General features: G+C 55.0%; 1 protein-coding gene across 1 annotated transcript; it reads right to left on the bottom strand.

Moving 5' to 3' along the window:
- Positions 1-1,488: 1,488 nt before the first annotated feature.
- FBXO42 (F-box protein 42) lies at positions 1,489-21,333 on the bottom strand. The gene is made up of 10 exons (XM_083453921.1): positions 20,726-21,333; positions 13,379-13,666; positions 12,891-13,007; positions 11,731-11,865; positions 7,670-7,823; positions 5,933-6,043; positions 5,726-5,822; positions 5,184-5,240; positions 4,497-4,613; positions 1,489-2,767 (listed from the first exon to the last, which is right to left on the bottom strand). Exons 2-10 carry the CDS (start codon positions 13,644-13,646, stop codon positions 1,622-1,624), a joined length of 2,202 nt encoding a protein of 733 aa, XP_083310047.1. The 5' UTR covers positions 13,647-13,666; positions 20,726-21,333; the 3' UTR covers positions 1,489-1,621.
- Between the last annotated feature and the right edge of the window lie 1,293 nt (positions 21,334-22,626).

Below are 22,626 nucleotides of genomic sequence, written 5' to 3'. Positions count from 1 at the left end.
AAGGAAAATTTTGCCAAGTGCTTTCGACCATTAAGTCAAAAGCATGTTTTAAGACAGTTGTGTAGTTCAGGAAGGCGGGAGTTCAATCAGCTGGTATCATATGGGGTGGGGGTGACAGTGGTAGATCCTGGACTCCCCACCCCATTCCTGTCTTACTCAGCAAGCAGAGCCAGGAAAAGGGAGCTTTGAAATGTATGGAGCTTCCTTTTCATCCTTTCTGGTCCTAGAAGTAGGGAAGGTGAAAAGCGCTGGGGACATCTGGCAAGACAGGTGGCCAGAAGCAAAAGCATAGACCACTGAAAGCAGCCAGTGGCCTCTAGGGACGGCCTTCCCACCTGCCCACCATCTGGGGAGAAGGCTGGCCTGAATTGTGGCCTGGAACACTTTGGGAAAACCTCGAGAAGCCACTTCGTATGATTGCTGGCAATGGAAGGATGGAGTGAGCTACATATGTAGTTTTTCATCCGAGGGAGTTTCTGCTCAACAGGCAAGCCACAGAGCTGCCTCCCACTCACTCCAGGGCCTGTCCCGCTTTTTATGCTGCTGAGTCTGCCATCCCCCACTCCCCCCGCCAATGGCACCTTCCAAGGGTAGGGACCAAGGGGGCAGCCTAGTGCTCCTGCTCAGCTATGTCACTCACGCCACAGAAGAACCTGGGGCCTGTGTGTGGATCCTGCCCCTCTTCCTTCACAATCTGGAAGCGTGCTTTGGTGGGGAGCAGCAGTCACAAGAGCCCCCCCCACCTCCACCCCCTGGGAGGAGTCAGTGCTTCCTCTAGGAACCAGCAGGGAATCTGAGCAAGTCCATTTGCACTGTAGCGGCTGCAGAAGAAAGGCAGGCAGGCTGCAACATGAGCCACCGGAACAGGCTAGGTCCGAACTCCAGGTTTGCTTGCTTGCTTGCTAACTCCCTTGTGCCTGCTGGAGTGGCAGGACTCCATGGACAAAGGCCCCTCCCATCACACACAAGGCTGGCAATGGGGGCCCTTCCTGTGGCATCTGCAAAATAAGCTGGTACTACTTTAAGTCGTCCCCCCCCCCGCCCCGCAGTGGCTGCTTTTGCTGTGATGGACCAGCACACCCTACCAGGCTGCTCCTCATAGCCAGGAACATCTCAACCACCCTGCTCCAAGGGACAGCATCCAGAGACTCACATCAATCAGACAGCAACTTTCAGGGGGGCTAGAGCAACAAGAACCGGGGGGGGGGGGGTTCCAAAAGGATAATGGTCAGGGGAAAGCATCCAAGGTGGGCTCCAAGCATCACTGCAGCCCCACAGCAGAGAGCAGAATGGTGCTCACCCCAATCCCTTGTCAACCCTCCACAACTGCCACGGGGTTGGAAGTATGTTGAGAAAGCCACAATGTGCATTGAAGGGCCTGCTCAGCACCCTCCAGTCTGGAACCACCACCCCTCTCTGGAAAAAAGGTGTGTTTTTTGGCACTTTGGGCTCATGCTGGGACCTGGAGGGGTAAGAGCATTCGTTCCGTTGCTTAGATCTTTTTTTTATTGGTGGGTGGATGCCCAGATTCACAGCCCGCTTGACAGAGCACAGAGGAGGAAGAGGACGACGACGATGAGGGGGTCTTGAGGGGGGGGGGGGAGCCGCTTCCGCCGCTGCATTATCTCTTTGCTCGGACAAAGTACAAGGCATTGGTTTTGGGATAGTACTTGACGTTCTGCTTCTTGTCCATCAGGCCGCCGAAGATGATGACCTCCCCCCGGCCCTGCACCACGGTGTGCAGGCTGGTCTCGGGGGGCCCTACCACACAGCTGCTGTGGAAGACCTTCCAGGCCACCCGCCCGTGCTCCTGGGCCCCCCGGACGTCCAGCACGTACATCTGCATGGGCTTGCAGTTCACGCTCTGGTACAGGGGCTTGCCCACGTTCAGCGACTGCGGCGGGTGGTGGCCGAGCCGGCGGGCGATGGGGGGCAAGGCGTGGCCGTCCCCCTGGGCGGAGACGGGCCGGGGGATGCTGGGGGCTGCCGCCGCCGCCCCCTCCGTGCTGCTAGCGCTGCCGCTCTGGCTGCCAGGGGACGCCGGCGAGGAGACCAGAGGGGGACTGAGGACGGCCAGAGTAGGGGGTCCCTTGGCCGAGAGGGCTTTCACCGCCTCCAGACTCCGCCGCAGGGCGCCAGGGGAGACGGCGCCCGCCAAGGAGCTGGCCGTGTGGGGCGGGGTGTGGAGGCCGTTGGTCTGTTCCGGAGGGTTCCTGAAGGCCAGGCTGACCGTCCTGTTCTCTGCAGCGTCCAGTTGGCAGGCCAGGGAAGTGGCCGGAGGCTTCGGCTCCCAGGTTAAGTCAGCCACCGCCAGCCGCAGGTCCTTCTGGTCAGGGAGGGAGCCCCGCCGGGGGCCCAGGGGCAGGCCGGCCTTGGGATCGTGTCCTTTGATGGCAGAAGGCATGCTGGGAGAAGCGGCCTGCACGGGGCTGTCCAGAGAGGCCCCCCCTGTGGCCAGGGGGCCGGGCGACAAGCCCCCGCTGCCGTTCAGGATGGGCGAGCTGTCCTCCCTTGCCGGCGAGAGACTCCCTTCCCGGGAGCCGGAGGGCGTCTGCCGCTGTGCCCGGGGCCTCAGGGTGCCCCACCGGCCGTTGACGCAGGGAGCCTCATCCGCCGTCCGCACTGGGGACTGGGAGCGATATTCCCGTGCCTCGGGACCCAGGGCCGGCGGGGTGGCGCTGATGGGGGATGGGCGGGAGTTCAAGCTGGGGCTGAGAGGCGCCCGCCCGCTGGGGGCCTGGCTGAAGACCACCACGCACTGCCCCACCTGCAAGAGAAGAAAGGCCGGGGGCACAGCGTCACCCTCTCTGCTGCCCAAAGCAAGGGGGCTGAGAAGCGCAACACAGGGCTCCCAGGGGCTGGACGGTGCTGAGCTCCTCCTCTCTCTGAGCCCCACTCAAAGAGGGGGAGGTGTGGGGGCGCAAAAACCCAGGGTGTGGGGGTCAGGTGGGATTGCTATGAGGCATTATGAAAAATGAAGCAAGCCATTGTGTCCACGATGAAAGCATTGCTTTGACTGGGCTTGAGTCATTGACAATGGTTTCTGATCGAATCCCACAAGCCTCTCCACCTCTGCCATTTGCTTTCTCTACACCTGACAAGCATGTATAAGCATTCTAGGACACAGACCAGTTGCTGGTTGCTGCACCAGACATCCTAAGCCATAAAGTTAATAGGCAGCTTTAATGTACCCTTCCTTGGTTTTGTTAATCTTAGGGCCAGAAAATAGTTTCACATGAAGGTGATAAAGATACCTATCTTCCTTGCCATCCTTTCTCTCATGTTTTACTGCTTGTTTATGGACTCCAGGGTTTTGCTGAATGCATTCCTCTAGTCCTGTTTTATTTACTCTCAGATATGTATGCATGCTCAAAGTAGTCTTTGTAGTTAACAGGATTTCTTCTTATCTGATTTTGTCCCACGTGGGGTTTTTGAAATGCTCAGAGGAAATCTGATTGGTTCTTACGAACACTGTGTAAAAAGTTCTTTTGTGAATAAAACGACCTGGGCCACGGGGCCCGCTAGGGGCGCATTGGAAGATGGCCGACAATACCATCTCTCCGGCTCACACGAGGTAATTAAGAGGCTGATATGGGAGTATGCAGCCTCCCTTTGTTACCCGAAGGGAATGGGGAACACTGCCTCGCCTGCGGTTGCCATAAATCACCCCCGGATTCGAAAGAAGGGGGTGAGGGCACTTGGCGCACAGCCCTTGTGTGGGACGGCTCTCTCTGACGCTGTTTTCAACTCGTTTGTTTTCAACTCGCTTGTGGAGACTATTAGAGGTCACAAAGAAAGGAATATATGACAACAACAAGAAGATGAGGAAAATAATAAAGATTGAACAGAACTGTGAATACTATCTGGACAGAACTGTGAACATTAAAGCAGCAGCAAGAGAGATGTTTGGATCCCTTTCTGAGCTCGAAGTACGGGTACCCCCAACAAAAATTTTAAAATTTGGCTGTGTAATTTGGAACTAATGTGATTTGATTGGTTTGTTAATAAAAATTATATTTAAAAACAACAACGAAAAAACAACCTGGGCCAGTGGATGGAGAGGCTTATTATATGCACCTCCTCCCAGACTCTTGCTGGTCAAGCCTCGTGTGTATTTTAGTAATCAGAGTCCAATCCTTCCTTGCTTTGAGAAGGCTACAGGAGGGGAAGAGACTCAACCCTAACAGCACCTCCAGGCGGGGCTGGGAACTGCCCTTGCCTGAAAGCCCCTGAGAGCCGCTACTGTTGGTACACAATATGGAGCTAGATGTGCCACAAGTGCCTAAGGCACATTTGCCTCTGGGCTTGAGAGCTGAAAGTTCAAATCCCAGCTCAGCCAGCAAACCAACCCACTTGGGAAGTGGGGGTCTCATTATTTCCCTCCCTCCCTCTTTTAAACATTTTAAAGGAAGCCCACCGCACTGAAAGAGCGGTGGGTGAAGAGGCAGCCCTGGCAGCTGTTCCTCGCCCCCCTCAGAACCACCCCCCTCGCTCACCCTGCAAGCCGGATGGCACCAGAGCTCTGGGGCGCCCTGCTCTTCATTCTCCACCTTCAGGGGTTGCCAGGTCCAAGGGTCGGAGCTCATGTGCAGCAACCAGGCGTCCTTGAACAACTGGGGGCAAGGAGGCAGGTCAGCATTGTTGGGCAGAAAAGGAAGGAGGGGTCAGTCGGGCACAGGAGGGGGTCCTCTTTCTGGGGTGCAAAGGGGAGCCGGCTGGGGACACCCCCAAGATGAGGAGGGGCTGCCTTTGCCCTTCAAAAGGTAGCCAGTGGTGACCTCTTTCGGAATAGCGCTAGACAGGCCCAACACCCCACCCCTTTGATGCCGATCTTGCTCCTGTAGAACCGCCCCCCCTTCCTCCACCCCACCAAAGACAAGCAGCAGGCAGAACGGAGGGCAACTCACTTGCTTTGCCCAAGTGGAGCAGAGAGCCAGAAAGCCGGTCTTGGGTGGCTTCTAGGAAAGCAGCACCCGCAGAATCTGGCTGGGTGCTTCTAAAGGAGCATCTCCACCCCCATCGTTCTGCCCGGACACTGAGGTCCAGCTCTGAGGGCCTTCTGGCGGTTCCCTTGCTACGAGAAGCCAAGTTACAGGGAACCAGGCAGAGGGCCGTCTCGGTAGTGGAGCCTTAAAAGGGAACGAATGGGGGAGTGAAGAGCCCCCGCAACACGGCCTACTCACCGCATTTGGGCCCCCGCAGCCTCCGAGGACCAGGATGGTTTTGTCGTCTATGACGATCTGGCAGAGAGGGAGAGAGAAAAGTGGGTACATAGTCTTGGGGAGCCCAGAGAGGCCAGGAGCCTGCAAACCACCTGCTGCCCTCCATTGAGTCAGGCTCCTGCCTGGCCCACTGAAGCCAAGCTCTGCCTGCTCCCACTGGCAGCTGCTCACCCAAGACCTTCCCAAGGTCAGGAGCAGCTGTATCCTGATGGCACAGGGCATCCAGGAGGCCCCTGGTTCAATCCCTGCTGGCAGTATCTCCAGGCAGGAGTGGGAAAGACTTCCTGCAGAGCCATTGCTGCCAGTCAGTGGAAGCGGCACTGAGCTAGGCAGACCAGGGGCTAACTTGGCACAACGCCTTTTAGGTGCCAGAGATGGGAGGTAGTGGGCTCTTGCAGGATGAGGCAGGGGATGCAGAAGAACGGGAAGGGGTCCTGCTACACTTGCCCCCTGGTGGACCCCACTGCAAGCAGAGATGCAGGGGCGGGTAAGGAGACCCTCACCTGCGACTGGCCTCCTCGCGGATGAGGGGTGGGCCCGGAGATGGTTGGCTTGGACCAGGCCCAGTGCTCCAGGTCCAGTATCCAGACGTCATTACTCCTGCCAGAAAGAGAGAACCTTAGATGGAAGCCTTCTTTTCGGTGGTGGTCTTGCGGGACGTTATCGTGTTTTTCATTTGAAGAGGGGAGGGGAGAGAAGAACAGACTTACATTTGCCGAGATCCAAGGGACCCCCCAAAGACAATCATTTTGTCCTGGATGACACAGGAGGAGTGGCCAGCCATGGGAGGGGGTCCGTGGGTGGTAACCACGCAGTTCCACCTGAAGGGGGGGGCAGGAGGAGGAGAAGAAAGAGGGGCCAGATGAAGCTACAAAACAGTGCACGCGCACACACACACACACTACCTCCCTTGATCTTTACATTTCTATACTGCTTAAAATCTCCCAAGTGGTGTGCAAAAATCAATGACGGCCAACTTGAACAAAACATTACAAAAATATATATGAAAATGTTGCATTAATACAGAGTTGCTGATAAATATGTTGTTGTTGTTGTTTAGTCGTTCAGTCGTGTCCGAATCTTCGTGACCTCATGGACCAGAGCACGCCAGGCACACCTGTCTTCCACTGCCACCCGCAGTTTGGTCAGACTCATGTTTGTAGCTTCGAGAACACTGTCTAACCATCTCGTCCTCTGTCTTCCCCTTCTCCTTGTGCCCTCCATCTTTCCCAGCATCAGGGTCTTTTCCAGGGAGTCGAGTCTTCTCATGAGGTGGCCAAAGTATTGGAGCCTCAGCTTCAGGATTTGTCCTTCCAGTGAGCACTCAGGGCTGATTTCCTTAAGAATGGATGCGTTTGATCTTCTTGCAGTCCATGGGACTCTCAAGAGTCTCCTCCAGCACCATAATTCAAAAGCGTCAATTCTTCGGCGATCAGCCTTCTTTATGGTCCAGCTCTCACTTCCATACATCGCTGATAAATATACATCAATATAAATTCATTTATATGAGACTGTTGTGGGTGAGCTGAGCGTTTGTGAGACCCCGGGGTGAGAACCTGGAGGCTGAGAAGAAGGAAGAGTGAAATGAATTTATATTGATGCTGATAAATATACATCAATATAAATTCATTTCACTCTTCCTTCTTCTCAGCCTCCAGGTTCTCACCCCGGGGTGTCACAAACGCTCAGCTCGCCCACAACAGTCTCACCGCGAGAAGAGTTCCTGGAAGCAGCGAGTGCTTTTTGTGGGCAGGCCCAAGGGGGTGGTACTTCCTCAGGCTGCTCACAGCTGGGCCCACCTGTCTGTATCTTATCGCAGATCTCTGGATAACCAGCTTTATCACTTTCTCTTGTGCACGTAACATCCCACCCTAGCCTTGGTTTGGCTCGGTTTATCTTTCGTGCGTTATTTTGTTAACTGGGTTATATAGATAAAAGTTAATGAAAATTCTTACCGTGCTCACACTCCGATTTCCACAGCAAAAAAATAAAATAAAAAATCAAATCAATGCAGGACGGCTGCTATTGGGCAGTGTACAAATCACTGAATAATAAAAAAGGGAGGGCGGGAGAGAGGTTTGCTCCATCGTCCGTGTGATGGCCTTTTAGATAGCCAAACACCTGAAGGCCTGCCCCATGGAAGATGGAGGCAGCTTGTTTTCTGCTGCTCCAGACCTGAACCAACAGATTCAAGTTCCAAGAAAGGAGATTCTGACTAAACATCAGGAGGAGCTTTCTGAAGGTCTCCATCGGACACTCGTGGGCTCTCCTTCATTGCAGGTATTTAAGCAGGAGGTTGGTTGGGCACCTGCTAGCAATTCTTTAGCTGTGATTCCAGCATCGCAGGACCAGGTGACCTGTGGGACCCCAAATCTACAGTTCTGCGATTCTATACACCTGAAATGAAGGTTTGAGAATGACAGACTGTTGTTCCGAACAGCTCTTACCAGTTCTTGGAGGGCGAATAGGTATGGATTTCGTCGAAGAACCTCTCTGGCTGGTGCAGGGGGTAAGGGCTGGGTCGCGTCCAGCCTCCAAACAGCACCAGCAAGTCTTTGTATACCACCAGGGTGGCCCCCGCCTTGGGTGAAGGGTAAGAGCCTGCAGGGAGGAGGGAGAGAAAAGCAGACCTCACTTAGGAAAGGGCTCCCTGGATACAGACATACAGTGGTGCCCCGCAAGACGAATGCCTCGCAAGACGGAAAACCCGCTAGACAAAAGGGTTTTCCGTTTTGGAGGTGCTACGCAGGACGAATTTGCTATGGGCTTGCTTTGCAAGACAAAAATGTCTTGCGATTCCTGGGGGTTTTTTTCCGCTCCCCACCCCCTTTTTCTAAGGCACTAAGCTGCTAATAGCCTTTTAGCAGCTAATCTGCTAATCCCTTAAGACTTTAATAGCCGCTAATAGCCGCTAAACCGCTAATGGGCTTGCTTCGCAAGACGAAAAAACCGCAAGACGAAGAGACTCATGGAACGGATTCTTTTCGTCTTGCGAGGCACCACTGTAGATGAAAAAGCCACAGACAGCCGAGGACCCGACCCACCAGCACCACCCTCCCGCAACTACCCGATTTGCAATGGCCAAAGTTTGCCATTCTGCCTGAAGTTGGGCAAGCAACGGGGGACACAAGCCGCTGTCTGTCTCCAACGTGGAATGGAAAGCCCTGGTTGGAAGGCAAGGAGATCCCATTTTGAAGAAGCCTTTGCATCTTGTCTGCAAATGAGGTTGAGCAAGAGCAGGGGAGGCTTGGGGCTGCCCCTTTCCTGTTGCCCGAGTGCCAATGTCAGCAAGGAAGCTAGGCTCTCTGCCCCCTGGAAACGCCACCTGCCCCAACCAGCCAGCATCGGGTGATTTCTGTTATCAAATCTGATTTTTACTGTGAGAAGCTGCTGCTATGAAGTGGTACCTAATGATTCTAAGCAAGTTCATGGAATCCTAACCACTGGATTGAGAGTGATTCCTACACGGCAGAGGGTTGGGATAGATGACTTTTGGGGTCCCTTCCACTTCTACAGCTTTATAATTCCTTTACACTGAGAGAGGAAAGCGCCTGTGGCTCCAGCCTCTGATTCTTCCCAAGCCAGGAGACGCCGTTTCTTCCTCCAGAGGATTATCCTTTCATGGAGAGAGCAGACAGGGCTGGTGGGGGGGATGCTGCAGTCCTACCCAACGGGGTGGGGAGAGACATGCAGGAAAGGTAACTGGGCACCCAGAGACGTCCTTGGGAACTTGGCGCCCCCAACACTTCCAAGGCGACCTCGAGAGTCAGAGGCCAGAGTTGCCAGCAGGATCCAAGACCAAAATTGGGGATGGGGCTATTTGCAGCCCACGCCTGCAAGACTGCAAAAATAGGCCCCTAAAGCTAGACCATCCAGAGCCTGGCACATGGCAACCCCCCCCCCAAGGCTCAACGGATCCCAGAGTTCCCTGGAGAGCCTCCCTGAATTCCAGAGGAAGTGGACAGGGCAGTGCAGCGCTGGGACAAAAATAGCCCTCCCTGGCGGAAACTTCATTGTCAAGTGCCGGGGAGGGGGGAAGAGAATCAGGAATGCAGCAAGCTTCTGTGTGTGTGAAAGGGCTACGCTTTTACTTCAGAGAAGCCAGCATTTCTGCTCCTCTGCCTGCACCCAAAGAAAGACGAAAGAGGAACACAGAGCATGCAGGACAGGGTCACATCCGCCCACAGGCCCTCCCTTTCTGCCAGTTCCACACCTGCCCCCTTGAGGACTAGGAACCCGTTTCTTGGTTTGGTTTAAGAAGTGAAAAGGAGAAACGCCGAACACACAGCCCTTTTGCAGTGCTGCTCTAAGGGGTGGGGTGTTGGGGATGCAAGGGGGCCCTGCGGTCACGACAGACCCCCCCCCAAAAAGAGAACAGCCTGCATCTCTTGCTCCCATTTGCTGGAAGCAGAGGGACCTGCCGCCTGGCTGCAAATTGAACGCCCTCCTTCCTTTCTGTGGAGGGGGGAGGAGTCGAGGGAAGAGTTGGCAGCTCCTTGTACAAGTTAATTAATGCTTTCGTCAGGCAGCTCTTGAACGGGGAAGCACAAAACCCCTAATTTCCTGCCAGGCTGACAGGCAGGTGTTGGGGGGTTGAGGACGCCCCGCCTGCAACTCCCTGGCAATTTACGGGGGGGGGGGGGGGCTTTCCTTCCCCAACTCAAGCTTTGTCTCTCCTGCCATTGCAAGGGAGGAGACTCACAGCTGGGCTGCATTTCAGCATCCAGACCAGAGTGTGTGTGTGGGGGTGTCTCCTGGATGTCCCCGCCACCTGCTGGAACATCTACACCCCACTAGCACCCATCAGCTCTCCCACTTTTTTTTGCTTTGGGTAGATGGCATATTGCAACACCCCTCAACGCGGTTTACGAACAGATAAAACAATAAAATCAACAGAAACTTACCAGCGGTACTTTGAAACATATATAAAGTCAAAATTCAACTTTCTAAGCGCCTGGACAGGCTTGTCTAAATAGTAATGCTTTTAGCAGGCATTGAAAAGGAGACAGTGAAGGCACCTGCTTGATGTCAACAGGCAGGGAGTTCCAAAGTGCAGATCCTGAATTCTTATACAGTCGTACCTCGGCTCCCGAACACCTTCGGAGTCGAACGTTCTGCTCCCGAACAATTGAAAACCGGAAGTTTCCAAACTTTTTTTTGGAAGACGGACGTCCGGCGTGGCTTCCACTATTGTTTCCAGCGCGCCTGCGCGACTGGGAACCAATCGGAAGCCGCACCTTGGTTTCCAAACATTTCAGAAGTCAAACGGACTTCTGGAACGGATTCTGTTCAACTTCCAAGGTATGCCTGTAATTGTGGAACTGGTGTTATGTGTTTCGCCGATCGAAGAGGCATTTAGAGTTCTGTCTAACCCTGACCCCACAGTCCTGCCTCTCCACCCACCCACGTCCACACCCTGCAGGCTCCCATCCCTCTTCCCAGCCCCAGCTGCAAGGGGACTCCATGGCAGGAAGGCGGGTGGGGGTGGCGATGCTTGCCACCTCCCCACCTCCTTGCCCCAAAGGCCCCAGCTGCTGCAGCCAGATCCTTGCCATGGGGCAGGTGCTTCCGAGGGTCAGCAGGACACCTGGGGGTGCCCCAGAAGCCAGGGCCCCCCTATCAGATTTTGTTCTTTACAAAACACGCTCCCTGGCAGGTGAGAAAAGCAGCTGCCGTGTGAAGCAGGAATTTCTAATAGCAAAGGAAAAGAATTAAGAAATGACTGTATGCAACAGAAGATCCATGGAGAAGCCAGAGGGAGGGACGGCGGCAAGAAAACCCTATCCTGAGGGGTTTTTTTTGGGGGGGAGAGCTTTCGGTCCTTGACCCCCTACATAGCGGAACCCGCAAAATGCCTCCCCCAATTTCCTGCAGCAGTTTTTTTTTTAAAGGGGTTAAAGCAATCACCACTGTTGTTAAAAACCAGGTGGTTGTGGGAACTGCCTCTCCTCAGTACCATCCATGCAGCTGAGGATTGTGGGAAGGATCGTCCATTTCCCACACTCCTTCTGCCTGCCGTGGGGGCCACCGGCAGAAGCACACCTCAGCCGGCTCTCCCAAGCCCTGAAAGGGGAGCTCCCAGTGATGGGGAATGCATGGCCCTGCGCTAGGAGCAGGCAGGTACTCCAGACATCAGCGAGGCAGCCCAAGAGCACCCTTGCCCCATCTTGCTCTGTGTGGAAGGCAGAAGCCACGCAGCCTGTGGCTCTTTCTGGCTCTGTACCTGAGCTGTAGACAGCAACTGCCACCCCAGGCGAACGAGGGTGGAAACCTCCTCCTCTCCTGCCTCCCTGCTCCTCAGGAGCAGAGGTCTAGCAACGTCTACAGGGCCTTGGATGTCATCCTCCCCTCCTCCTTAGCGTTCAAGGAGCTGCATCCCGTGACCAAGAGGCATGGATGAGAAGGAACCCCATCTGACTCCGCTTCAGCCCAGGTTTCTGGCCAAGAACTCCTCTGGGTGGCCTCAGGATGGCAGCCTCCTCCCAGCCAACCCCAAGCTTGCTCTCACCTGAGGCCAGTGGCCGGATCCACTCTTTGCTGTTCAGGTCGAGCCTCCAGAGGTCGTTGAAAGCAGCGTTGCAGCTGCTCTGGGTGCAGCCGCCAAAGACATACATGGACTGGTTGGCATCGTAGTAACAGGCGCCTGGAGGGATCAGGAAAGAAGGAACACCAGCCCTGAGTGCCTGGCAAACTCAAACTCCACCCTGAGAGAGAGGGGGAGAGACACAGGAGCCAGGCCCAAGCCCACCCCTGGCTCCCAGAGGACTCCATCTGGCCCAGCAGCCTCTTGCCTTACTGTGGCCTGGAGGAAGCCCACAAGCAGCGCTCAGCCCCCATAAGCTGACTGTCCTTGAGTGGTAGACTGCCTCTGAACATGCAGGCTCCACAGAGGCATCTCTCCTCTGCCCATTTACTGGCATGGCTGGTGACACCCCTCCCCTCATTGTACGCCTCCTTCCAGCAACTCTTGTGGCCCAGCTGATTGTCAAAGGCATTGCTCTGTTTCCGACCACTTCAATGAGGCTGAGAGCGGGGTCTTGTCATCTGGGCAGCCCAGGACCTCCATGCACACTGCCCAGGCTTGTGTCTGAGGGAGGTCACTTTGGTGCTAAGGCAGCAGTTCGGCGTCACCCCTGGAGGTGCACTCCATTGTCTCGTGAGAAAGGCGGTTGCCAAGAAGAAAGCATGGCTTGCCCACAAATGACTACGAGGAGGAGGAAGGTTTGGAGGCCAAGACGGGTCCCTCCAGGGCTCTCTGGGTGTTTTTATGGGCCACCCAGAGGTCAGGTGAAGCGTTTTCCTTTATCCACCGTGGGCCCTGGCGATCAGCTGGCTGGCAGCACACTTTCCAGGGAGCAGCTACAACTTTAGCTGCCCCACACCAGATGTCTTGGGGAGAATGGGCCTGTGGGCCAACTGGGGCTCCTGCAAAGGAGCCAGAAGTTCCCCCTTCCCCACGGCTGCTCTGCAAAGGGCTTAATCCCCCCCACCCCCCGCCGGCCCATTTCCCAATCCCCACCTCCCACCTCCCCTGCTCTCTGTTGAAAACAAGGCCACCTCCAGACTTGAAATCTTCCATGCAAGAAAGCTGAGAAAGGGGTCCCAGGGCTGCAGACCTCTGCCACCCACCCCTATGCCCTGTAGTCAGCTCCCCAACCAGGGACTCACTGTGTGAGAAGCGCTGGGTTATGGGGGTCCCAGGGTAGGGATAGGTGCGGCTCTCCCACTGGATGTTGCCTTCTTGAACCGCCTTGATGAAGCCGTGGTAGCACTGGTGGGCCACACCTGGAGGAGGAAGAGAGAGCAAGGCATCACCGCTGGGAATTTCCCACCCAAGACCCGTAACTGCCCCAAGGCCAAGCTGGCTCCAGCTCTCTGGAGCTCCACATTGGGGCTGCCCTGATCACAGAGGTTAGGCACCTCTTGCAGCTCCCTCGAGATTTCAAGCAGTGCAAGGTGGCTCTGATTCTGCCAACAAAGGGCTGAGCGGGATACTGAGAACCCTGGCCAAACACCTTCTGCGCAGCCTGCTGCTGCTACTTCTCCAGGCGAGTCTCTTTGGGAGTAGAAACTCAGGAGAGGCCTGTGAACTACAGGGAAGCCTGTCTTGCCATCGGGGGAGACTCCAGCTGTCCTCCCCCGCCAAACGCAAGTACCTTTGATAAGGCGGTACCACTGCTTGCAAACCAGGGCTGCCATCTTGTGCTCCTGGTAGGGCGAGAGGAAGGACAGTATGTACTCCAGCACTTCTTCCGGCAGCTCCTGCATGGACCGGCGGAGCCTGGCGCCCCCTCCCTCGCCCTCTTCCTCCGGCCTGGCGCTGGGCTCCCCCTCATCCTGCTCCATGGTGGCCCCGTCGGCCGCAGCTTCCTCGGGGTCCACGGCCATGAAGCTGTCCTCGTCGCTGTCTGAGGAGTTGGCCATGGCACCATTCCACGTGGCAGCTTCAAAACAAGAGAGGGGGCGGGGGGAGAAATGCCACACACGTTATTCAGACCCCCACGGCTGTCAGTCTGGCCCAGCCAGTGGTCCCCAGTTCCCTGGCACGCCCTCAAGCAGACAGTGGAGGCGGCCGCCATCTCCCTCGCTCGCTTCCCGACCTGCCTGCTGCTCTCAAGATCTGGCTTCCCCAAGAGAGATGTGTGAGAAGGGAAGAGGAGCAGGCCCTACCCCACCTCAGATGACAGGCAGTTCTGCCCTTTCCTCAGCACATCTGCCACCCCTACAACCCACAGAGGTGGAGTCTCCATCTTTGGAGGTCTTTAAGCAGAGGCTTGACAACCATATGTCAGGAGTGCTCTGATGGTGTTTCCTGCTTGGCAGGGGGTTGGACTCGATGGCCCTTGTGGTCTCTTCCAACTCTATGATTCTAGGTCTGGAGAGGGTGATTGGATGACACACCCACCACAGGTCCCCTGCACCTGCTCAGGACCCTTGGGGGGCAGGAACAAGACCTGGAGCATCAAGAGACCTCCACCCAACACGGCTCAGGTGCAGGTCTTGGCCAATGCGCCCTACCTGGGGTCACAAAGGAGAGTCTTTCTGCATCCTCCCCAACACACACACATACACGCCAGCCACGCTGGTCCTTTCGGCCTACAATGGGCTCCCAACCAGCCCACAAAGCTCACCCTTTCCATGCTTCCAAACATTCAGTATCAGTGGCTTGCATGCCTCAGGGAGCTTCCATCAGCCTCACGCTTGAGAGCCTCACCCCCCCCCGAAGGAGGACTCAAAGGAGGGTGCTATGTCTACACACACCCCCAACTGAGAAAAGGGGAGACTGTTGAGAGGAGAGAGCCTGCCTATCACTGCGACTTAGTGGATTAAAGAAAGACATTGCCCTTCTCCAGGGCCAGAGAGAGAGAAGGAGGAGGAGGAGGAGGAGGAAGAGAAGAAGGGCTCCTTCAGCTGTAACTTTAAAAACTGGTGCCTAAGTTTGTTTTTCTTCCTCCTTCTTCCCCACCCAATTTTCCTTCTGTGTCATGTCTTTCAGACTGTCAGCCTGAGGGCAGCAACTGCCTTGCCTTACTTATTGTTCTATAAACCACTCTGGGAGCCTTTCTGGCTCAACTGTGCGGTAGAAATGCTTTAATAGTGATATTAATCCATAAAAGGGACGCGGATGGCGCTGTGGGTAAAAGCCTCAGTGCCTAGGGCTTGCCGATCGAAAGGTCGGCGGTTCGAATCCCCGCGGCGGGGTGCGCTCCCGTCGTTCGGTCCCAGTGCCTGCCAACCTAGCAGTTCGAAAGCACTCCCGGGTGCAAGTAGATAAATAGGGACCGCTTACTAGCGGGAAGGTAAACGGTGTTTCCGTGTGCGGCTCTGGCTCGCCAGAGCAGCGATGTCACGCTGGCCACGTGACCCGAAGTGTCTCCGGACAGCGCTGGCCCCCGGCCTCTTGAGTGAGATGGGCGCACAACCCTAGAGTCTGTCAAGACTGGCCCGTACGGGCAGGGGTACCTTTACCTTTACCTTAATCCATAAAAACGGAAAATAGTTTGTGCTCCAGCTACCAACCCTGTGGCTTCACAGGCTAAGATCCCTCTTGAGGATTTGCTAGAGAGTTCAACATCTTTGCATTCCTCCCCACTTAAATCAAACGTATGTCTCTTCTGAATGCTCCTTGCTAAGAAGGATGTCATGAAGCAAAACCCTCCCTGAGGGGTCCTGGCTATGTCCTTGGTCTCCATCCATACCCTTAAGCCCAGGGAGCAAGACCCCTCCCTCAGAAAAGAATTGGGTGGGGTCTCTCCCCCCCCCGGCACACACCCGTAGCTCTGAAGGAATGCATTAATGGAAGATGCACAGGTTTGAGATGAAAGGACAATGGGTTTGGCAGTTCCAAGGATTCACATTTGATGTTAAGACTTCTCTTTGGTATTTTTCAAAAGAATCTGAAGCCAAGCCAAGCCTGGAGGCAACGGTGGGTCAGTGCTGGGGGCCTGTTGCCAAATGCCCCCCCCCCCGAACAGGAGGGGGCAGAGGACAACCATCTTTGAACCAGCTGCTGGAGGGTGAACCTGCAGCCATAAGGACTAGCAACTTGGGTTTCTTAAGCATAAATTCTTAGGCTTCTGAATTGCAAGCTTCATACCAGCTGCACGCACAGTCTATCACGCAGCCTGTGCGCGAGAGAGTGAAAACCCTTCCTGCAAACTTTGCAAATTATTTTCCTGCAGAGCACTTTATACCATCAGGTAAGAATTAGTTCCCTTCGCTGCTGGCCGGTTATGCTTTCTGCCACAGCCTCAGGGAGGCGTCCTGAAGGTGGTGGACTCTCCTTCATTGGAGATTTTAAAGCAGAGATTGGATAGCTACCTTTCTGGGATGCTTTAGTTGCAATTTCTGCGTTGCAGAGGGTTGGACTGTATGACCCTTGGGTTCATTTCCAACTCTGCCATTCTACGATTAACAGGTTTTTCTCTAGGCGGGCTGGCAGGCATCCAAAATGCAAACCTTCCCAGCCTCCAGCCATTCCCACCAGGAGCCTTTCCCTGCCTGGGGTGTGTTTGTGCATTTCTCCCAGGCAATGCAGCCCAACAGCCTGCAGCCCAAATTCCCCGAACTTCATGGGAGGAGAAAGAGGGGAAACCCAACCCTCTTAATTGCTGGTTGTTGCCTCGGAATCTGTCTGACGTTGTAATTGCCGGGGCAGAGACAGCTTGCAAAGGTTTCGGTCCACGCCCCCCCCACCCCCATTTTGCTCAAAGTCGGCCCAAACCAGGAATGGCTGGCAGAAAGGAAAGTCCAACGCTGGCTTCTGCTCTGGCCCCCGGAAGGCAGAAGCCGGCCCTTGTGGAGGGAGAGATGAGCTACAACCTCAAGGGAGGGGGTGCTGTGTGCCCTCCTGCGGGGAAAAGTCACCAAGGTCTGCGGAGGCCCGCCAGGGGGGCTCTTCTCAGGTCTTAAAGCGGGGTGGGGGGGTGGGGACCCAATCCAGCCAGAGCTTCTGCCCCCTGCTGCTTTTAGGGCAAGTTCTCTGACTCCCTGCAGGGTCTTCCCACATGCAAGTCAGGCTTTGCTTTCATCCTTTCCCTACCAGAGAAGCTTCATTCCCAGGACTGGCTACAGGTTTCTCACCGCAAAACTAAAGGCTGTACACCTAGCCAGCAAGTCACCTGCTTTACCGTTGCACAACAAGGGAGAAAACTGCTCCTCTGCTCAAATCCAGATGGATAATCGTAAAGCAGCCATTAATATGGGGTCGGGGTGGTAGGGAGCAGGACCCTTCAAATCTGTGCTGAGCCATCAAAGCGGCCTCTTGGGCAGGCAAGTCAAATCCTCCCTAGAGGGTTGCTGCAATGGTGCAAGGTAGGTGAGAGCCCTATGGTCCATGGAGGGCAGGAGACCCAGGGGAGAGGGAACATATTATTATTATTATTATTATTATTATTATTATTATTATTATTAACAACAATAATGATATGCCACCCATCTTGCCCCAGGGACTCTGGGCAGCTCCCAACAAACAATAGTAAAAACACAATACAACATCTGAAGAATGGGGGCACAGATCTAGAGACCACTCCCACACTGCAAAAACGGGCTGTTCGCTCAGCTGGCAGCCCCATTGCAGAGGTTTTTAGTGGTGCAACAGAGAGATGCTGAGAAGCCAACTGACCAAGTGGATCGTCAGAGGCCATCAGTGCCTCCCGCGGAAAGGAGAATGCCCCCCGCCCCAATAATGGCTTCTGCATCCTTCTCACATCTAAAGAGGCAGAAAATCCAAGCGGGAGACCAAGTTGCCTCTTCCCTTCCAGGAGTTTCAATTAACACACAAGCACACAGGATCACAATTTTCTGCTGTATAGCCCAAGGGCCACATCCCCGTTCTGGGGGGTGGGCAAGGCCAGAGGCAGAAGTGGGCGGAGCTACAAATGTAGGTTTTGCCTCTGTAGAGTAGGCTGCTTTCTACAAATGGCCCTGGGAAGTGAGGTGCCATCGCAGTTTAATACCATATCCCATCCAGGCAAAAGCACTCAAGGGGAAGGGGGCAAAGTGAGGCCAGTGAGGATTGGGACCCGGAAGAGTCCCAAGGGTCAGACAGACAGGCCTGCAGGGCCACATCTCTCCCCTCTCCCGGCCCTCCTGTTCAGCTGTCATTGGCTGATCAATTCCCTCCTTCCTGCACCGACATCCTGGAAAAGAAAGTGAGCGGGAGGCCTTCTGTTTCCATTCAGGGCCCAAATGTCAAGACAAGTTGGCCTTTCAGGATGGAACTATTATGGGCTGCCTCTTCACAGTGAGAGCCACAGGCAACTGAAGCTGGCAAAAGCTTCCTATATATTTATATCTCTGCATCTGCATTGTGCTTCATCATACTTGCCGCCTCAAATTTCAAAACCGACAGAGGGGCAATAATTCTAAATAAAACACTCTATCAATCTCCAAATCCGATAAATGGGAACTGCAAGGAATGACCTGCTGCCTGTCCTCACAAGACAAAGGGGAAAGTGTCTGTCCCCCTCCCCTGTGGTAGGAACCCCTCCCCCAAACTGTCTTCAGGGCCCTTATGCCAAGCAGATCAGGGTCTCTCCAGGTGAACTCTGGGGTTCCTCAATGAGGATGCAGCATCCTGTTCAAACTTTGGAGCCTAGGAAGCTGCCTTCACCTAGTTTGAGTACAGCCTGCACTGACTGGCAGTGAGAACTCCCCAGAGTTTCGGGCAGGAGTCTCCCCCTGTCCTACCTAGAGGTGCTGAGGGTTGAACCTGGAACCTTCTGCATGCAAAACAAGCGTCCTTCCCCTCAATTTCTTTGGCAGGTGCCTTCCTCTCCTCCCTGCTCACATGGGCATCAAGGTTTATTACAATCAAGTAGTATATAACTATTGCAACGTGAAAATAAAACGTGCTAGTTCTGGATTTGAATTTTAGCCACTTAGCACCCAAAATGAGGCTTATGCCCTTGGACCATGACTCTACGGAACCTGAGCTGCCCTGAAGTTCCGGTAGTACTCTTTGGCTACAAGGATTGGCTGTGGCTGATAGGAGCTGAAATCCAAGACCAACCCTCCGAGGGCCATGGAAAGGCAGCAGAGGAACACCAGCCCTGTTTGCTCCAAAAGTGAGGCTGGGAGAGGGTATGCTCCACCCCACAGAGATCAAAGTCCCTCCGCAAAGCGCCACAGTTGACATTTGCACCCAGGATGCATGGAAAGAGCTTTGCACCAGCTGGCAAGAAGTGGGAGATACAGGTCTCTTACCCCAAGGAGCAGAGGTAGCCTGACCATGGAGCGTCCCTGACCCTTGCAGCCTCTGGTTGAAGTAATTTCTGCCCAAGCAGAGCAACACTTCAGAGCCTCCTTTCAGAGTTTACACTCCAGTCCTGCCCATGTTGACTTGGGCATTAAATGCCATTTAGGATGCCAGCCCCAAGAGTACCAGCCACCTTGGCCCTTTCCCCCAGGAGGCTGTTTGTGGGCCGGCAAACAGGAAGGGGCAACAGAGTAAGTGTGGCCTCATGACCTGCTTTTGTGACTTCTCTGGGCCAGTGTGAGAGACAGGATGCCGGACTGGTTAAAGAGGCTTCCAAGGGCTCAGTTAAGTTCAGGGAGTGGGGGACACCTCCATTTGTTCACAGTGGGTGTGTTAGGATTGGTGCCGAATTCAGAAGTTGCTCAAGAACTTTCCTCAGTATCTCCCACTTAGAACAAGAAACTTCCATTTCTTGGGTAAAGTGTTTTGCTTTTTTAAACCAACCCCTCCTTTAGCTAAGAATCTAGAATATTCTCTGATACCACTTAACACAAAATACCACTTAATACAAACGAACAACGGCCCACTGTGCCAAGCCCTGCTCTGGAGGTACCACTCTCAAAACCGCCACCGCGCAGAAAGAGTTGGCAAGAGTGCCCATGGGTAACAGCGGTGAGAAACCTCAATATAGCTGCTGGGAAGGCATTTCCCCCCACAAAATAACAACCCACATGCCCCCCTCGCAGTAGGGCCATTTCTGCCACATCAGATCAGCACAAGCAAAGCCAAGAAAGTGAAAGCAGAATTTGTCTTCTTCACATGACAAATTCTGGCAGCAGCAGGAGCAGGCGCTGAGGCAGAGGAGCCATTGCCTGTGTCATCCTGCTGGGCCAAGAGGCTCTGGGGGCCTCAGCTGAGCAGGGAAACACTGAGCCCACCTGGGCAAAAAAGGAGGGGTGGGCCCTCTGGGCTGGAGAGGAGAGGCGCAGCTCAGCACAGCCGCCATTGCAGGCAGAGGAGGCACCCCCTGGTTCCCTCTCCCTGCCTGGGCAGGCAGCTCAGCTTCCTTAAAGAGTTAAAGGAGGCCCTTGCCTTGGCCTGGCCCCAGTCCCACGACGGGGTCCCTATGCCGGCTGCCATTTCAGGCGGGGCCAGCCTCTCTTTCCCATGACGGAGCAAAGGAGCGGGAGGGCCAGGCGGCCCCTGTCCTCAGCCCTGCGCGGGCCAGAAGCAACTTCCTCCAAGCCTCAGTCACAGCCTCCGGCTTTGGGCATCGCCCTCCAGCCTTCGCTGCGTGGAAACCTCTCAACACCGCCCCGCGCTTGATAACTGCACCCCCTTTTCAGGCATCGCTGGAAATGGAGCTAATGAGGCTCCCCCCTTTCCCAAAAGCCCCCTCCCCAGGTCTGTCTGTCCAGGCATTCCTCTGACTGGGGGGGGGGGCGCGGAGATATCCAGGGGAGCCATTCCCTTCAGGAACCCCTTCGGGCCAACCCCACCCTCCTCCCCACTTGCCCAGGCAAAGCCCCCCTCCCTCTGGAGAAAACAGGCAGCGCGCGTGGATGGGGGGGGCTCCTCATCTCCCCTCGCAGGTGCCACGGTTGTCTATGGCGGGGAGGGGTCTGCCTACCTGCTTCCCCCTCCACATATAAGAGGGCGGGGGGGGTCGCCCTAGAGGTGCTCCTTCAGCTCTTCTCCCCCCCCCGTCGCCTCCTCGTAGGTGGGGCGCCCCTCCCTCCCGGTGCTCAGGTGCGCGTGCGGGGGGAGGGTGTGGCAGGGGGAGTCGCGGGAGCCCCTTCCTCACCTGGCTGCCGCTTCCTCCTCCTCCTCCTCCTCGCCGCCGCCGCCGCCTCAGAGTCTTTCCTGCCGCCTGGGCGGGCGCCCAGAGGAGCCCAAGCCACCTTCGCGCGGAGCCTGAGCCTGAGCCCTCCCAGCCACCGTCGCTGCCGCCATCTTGCCGCCGCCGCCGCCGCCGTCCCGGCCGGGGAAGGAGGAGAGGGGGAGGGAAGGGATGGGGCCGAGGGAGAGGTGGCGAAGAGGGACGAGCGTTGCTAACGCGCAGGCGCGCGCGGGCAAGACCGCCGGACACGTGACCCGCGGCGGAACGGCAGGGAGAAGTCCTGTTGAAGAGCGAGTGTCACGTGCCCCCACCACGTAAAGGGCGCTACGCGGCCGCCATGTTGGGAAGGGCAAAGGCGGCGCCGGTGGGGGGATGGAATGGGGCGAAGGGGAGGGGCCTAATGGGACCCTTGTCGGCAGGCGCGCGCCATCTTGGGAGGGATTGTGACGCCATGTGGGGCGACGGGGAGGGGTCTCAGTGGGGCGGAGTCAGCCGAGAAACCTGTAGCCAACCAGACGCCGCTAGCGGGCTGCGGGAGCCTCCCCAGACACCGGCGGGGTAGACTGCTCTTGTGCATGGAAGGTCCGCCGGAAGGAGGAGGCTGCGCTCAGGCGCCGTCTTCGGTCTTCCCACTAGGAAAACGCGAAGCTGCCTTGTTGCTGAGTCTGGCAACTGTCCCACCTAGTTCAGGGCTGCCTACACTGAATGGCAGCGACTCTCCTCGGCTTCATGCTGGGATCTCTCCCAGGCAAGCTGGGGACTGAACCAGGGATCTTCTGACGCTTTGCTCTAGGACAGGCATAGGCAAACTCGGCCCTCCAGATGTTTTGGGACTACAATTCCCATCATCCCTGACCACTGGTCCTGTTAGCTAGGGATCATGAGAGTAGTACAGTGGTACCCCGGGTTAAGTACTTAATTTGTTCCGGAGATCTGTTCTTAACCTGAAACTGTTCTTAACCTGAGGTACCACTTTAGCTAATAGGGCCTTCCGCTGCCACCATGCTGCCGCTGCACGATTTCTGTTCTCATCCTAAAGCAAAGTTCTTAACCCGAGGTACTATTTCTGGTTTAGTGGAGTCTGTAACCTGAAGCGTATGTAACCTGAAGCGTATGTAACCCGAGGTACCACTTTTTTAACACAATTTTTATTGATTTTTTCTGTATTTCATCTTAATTCCATATACATATTCACAACTTATATTATTTGCTCAAAATGATCTTTGACTCCCTTCCGTCTCTCTTTCTGACATCCCTATGACATTTAACATATCTATCACATTCTTATGATCACTTCTTTATCATATATTAGCCTTAAGAAATCATATTTATGTTTATAAATCAGCATCATAATTCCTCATTACAGAACATATCACGTTAATGCTACAAACGTTTTCATATAAGTACAATTTTCTTTCAAATAATAAATAAATTTGCTCCAGTCCTTTTGGTATTTTTCTTCGGGTCGATTCCTAATTCTCCCCGTCAGCTTCGCCAACTCCACAAATTCTACCATCTTAATTCTCCAATCTTCCAATGTAGGGAGTTCTTGCTGTTTCCACCTTTGAGCCAGGAGAATTCTCGCTGCCGTTGTGGCATACATAAATAAATTTACATCTTTTGAATGAATTTCTTCATTAATTATCCCTAATAAGAATGGCCCGAGGTACCACTGTGGTCCCAAAAGATCTGGAGGGCTGAGTTTGCCTATGCCTGCTCTAGGAGTCCCTGGTTGGCCACTGTCTGGGGAGTAGGAGACTGGACTGCTCCTGTGTTCTTGGAAATTGCATAAAAGCCTCAGGGGTTGTCCTTCCACTCTCGTGATACTAGTCCCCGCAAGGAAGCCGAATGTCACTCAGGACAGC

This window comes from Podarcis tiliguerta (genome assembly GCF_965153285.1).
Source record: "Podarcis tiliguerta genome assembly, chromosome: 8".
NCBI classification, from domain to species: Eukaryota; Metazoa; Chordata; class Lepidosauria; order Squamata; family Lacertidae; genus Podarcis; species Podarcis tiliguerta.
This window is presented reverse-complemented; position numbering and strand designations above follow the sequence as displayed.

Coding starts and splice junctions, on each gene's coding strand:
- FBXO42 (XM_083453921.1), bottom strand. CDS start 13,646: ATGGCCAACTCCTCAGACAGCGACGAGGACAGCTTCATGGCCGTGGAC. Junction 11,866..12,890: donor AACCCAGCGCTTCTCACACA/GTGAGTCCCTGG, acceptor TGATCCCTCCAG/GCGCCTGTTACTACGATGCC. Junction 5,823..5,932: donor TCCCTTGGATCTCGGCAAAT/GTAAGTCTGTTC, acceptor TCTTTCTGGCAG/GAGTAATGACGTCTGGATAC.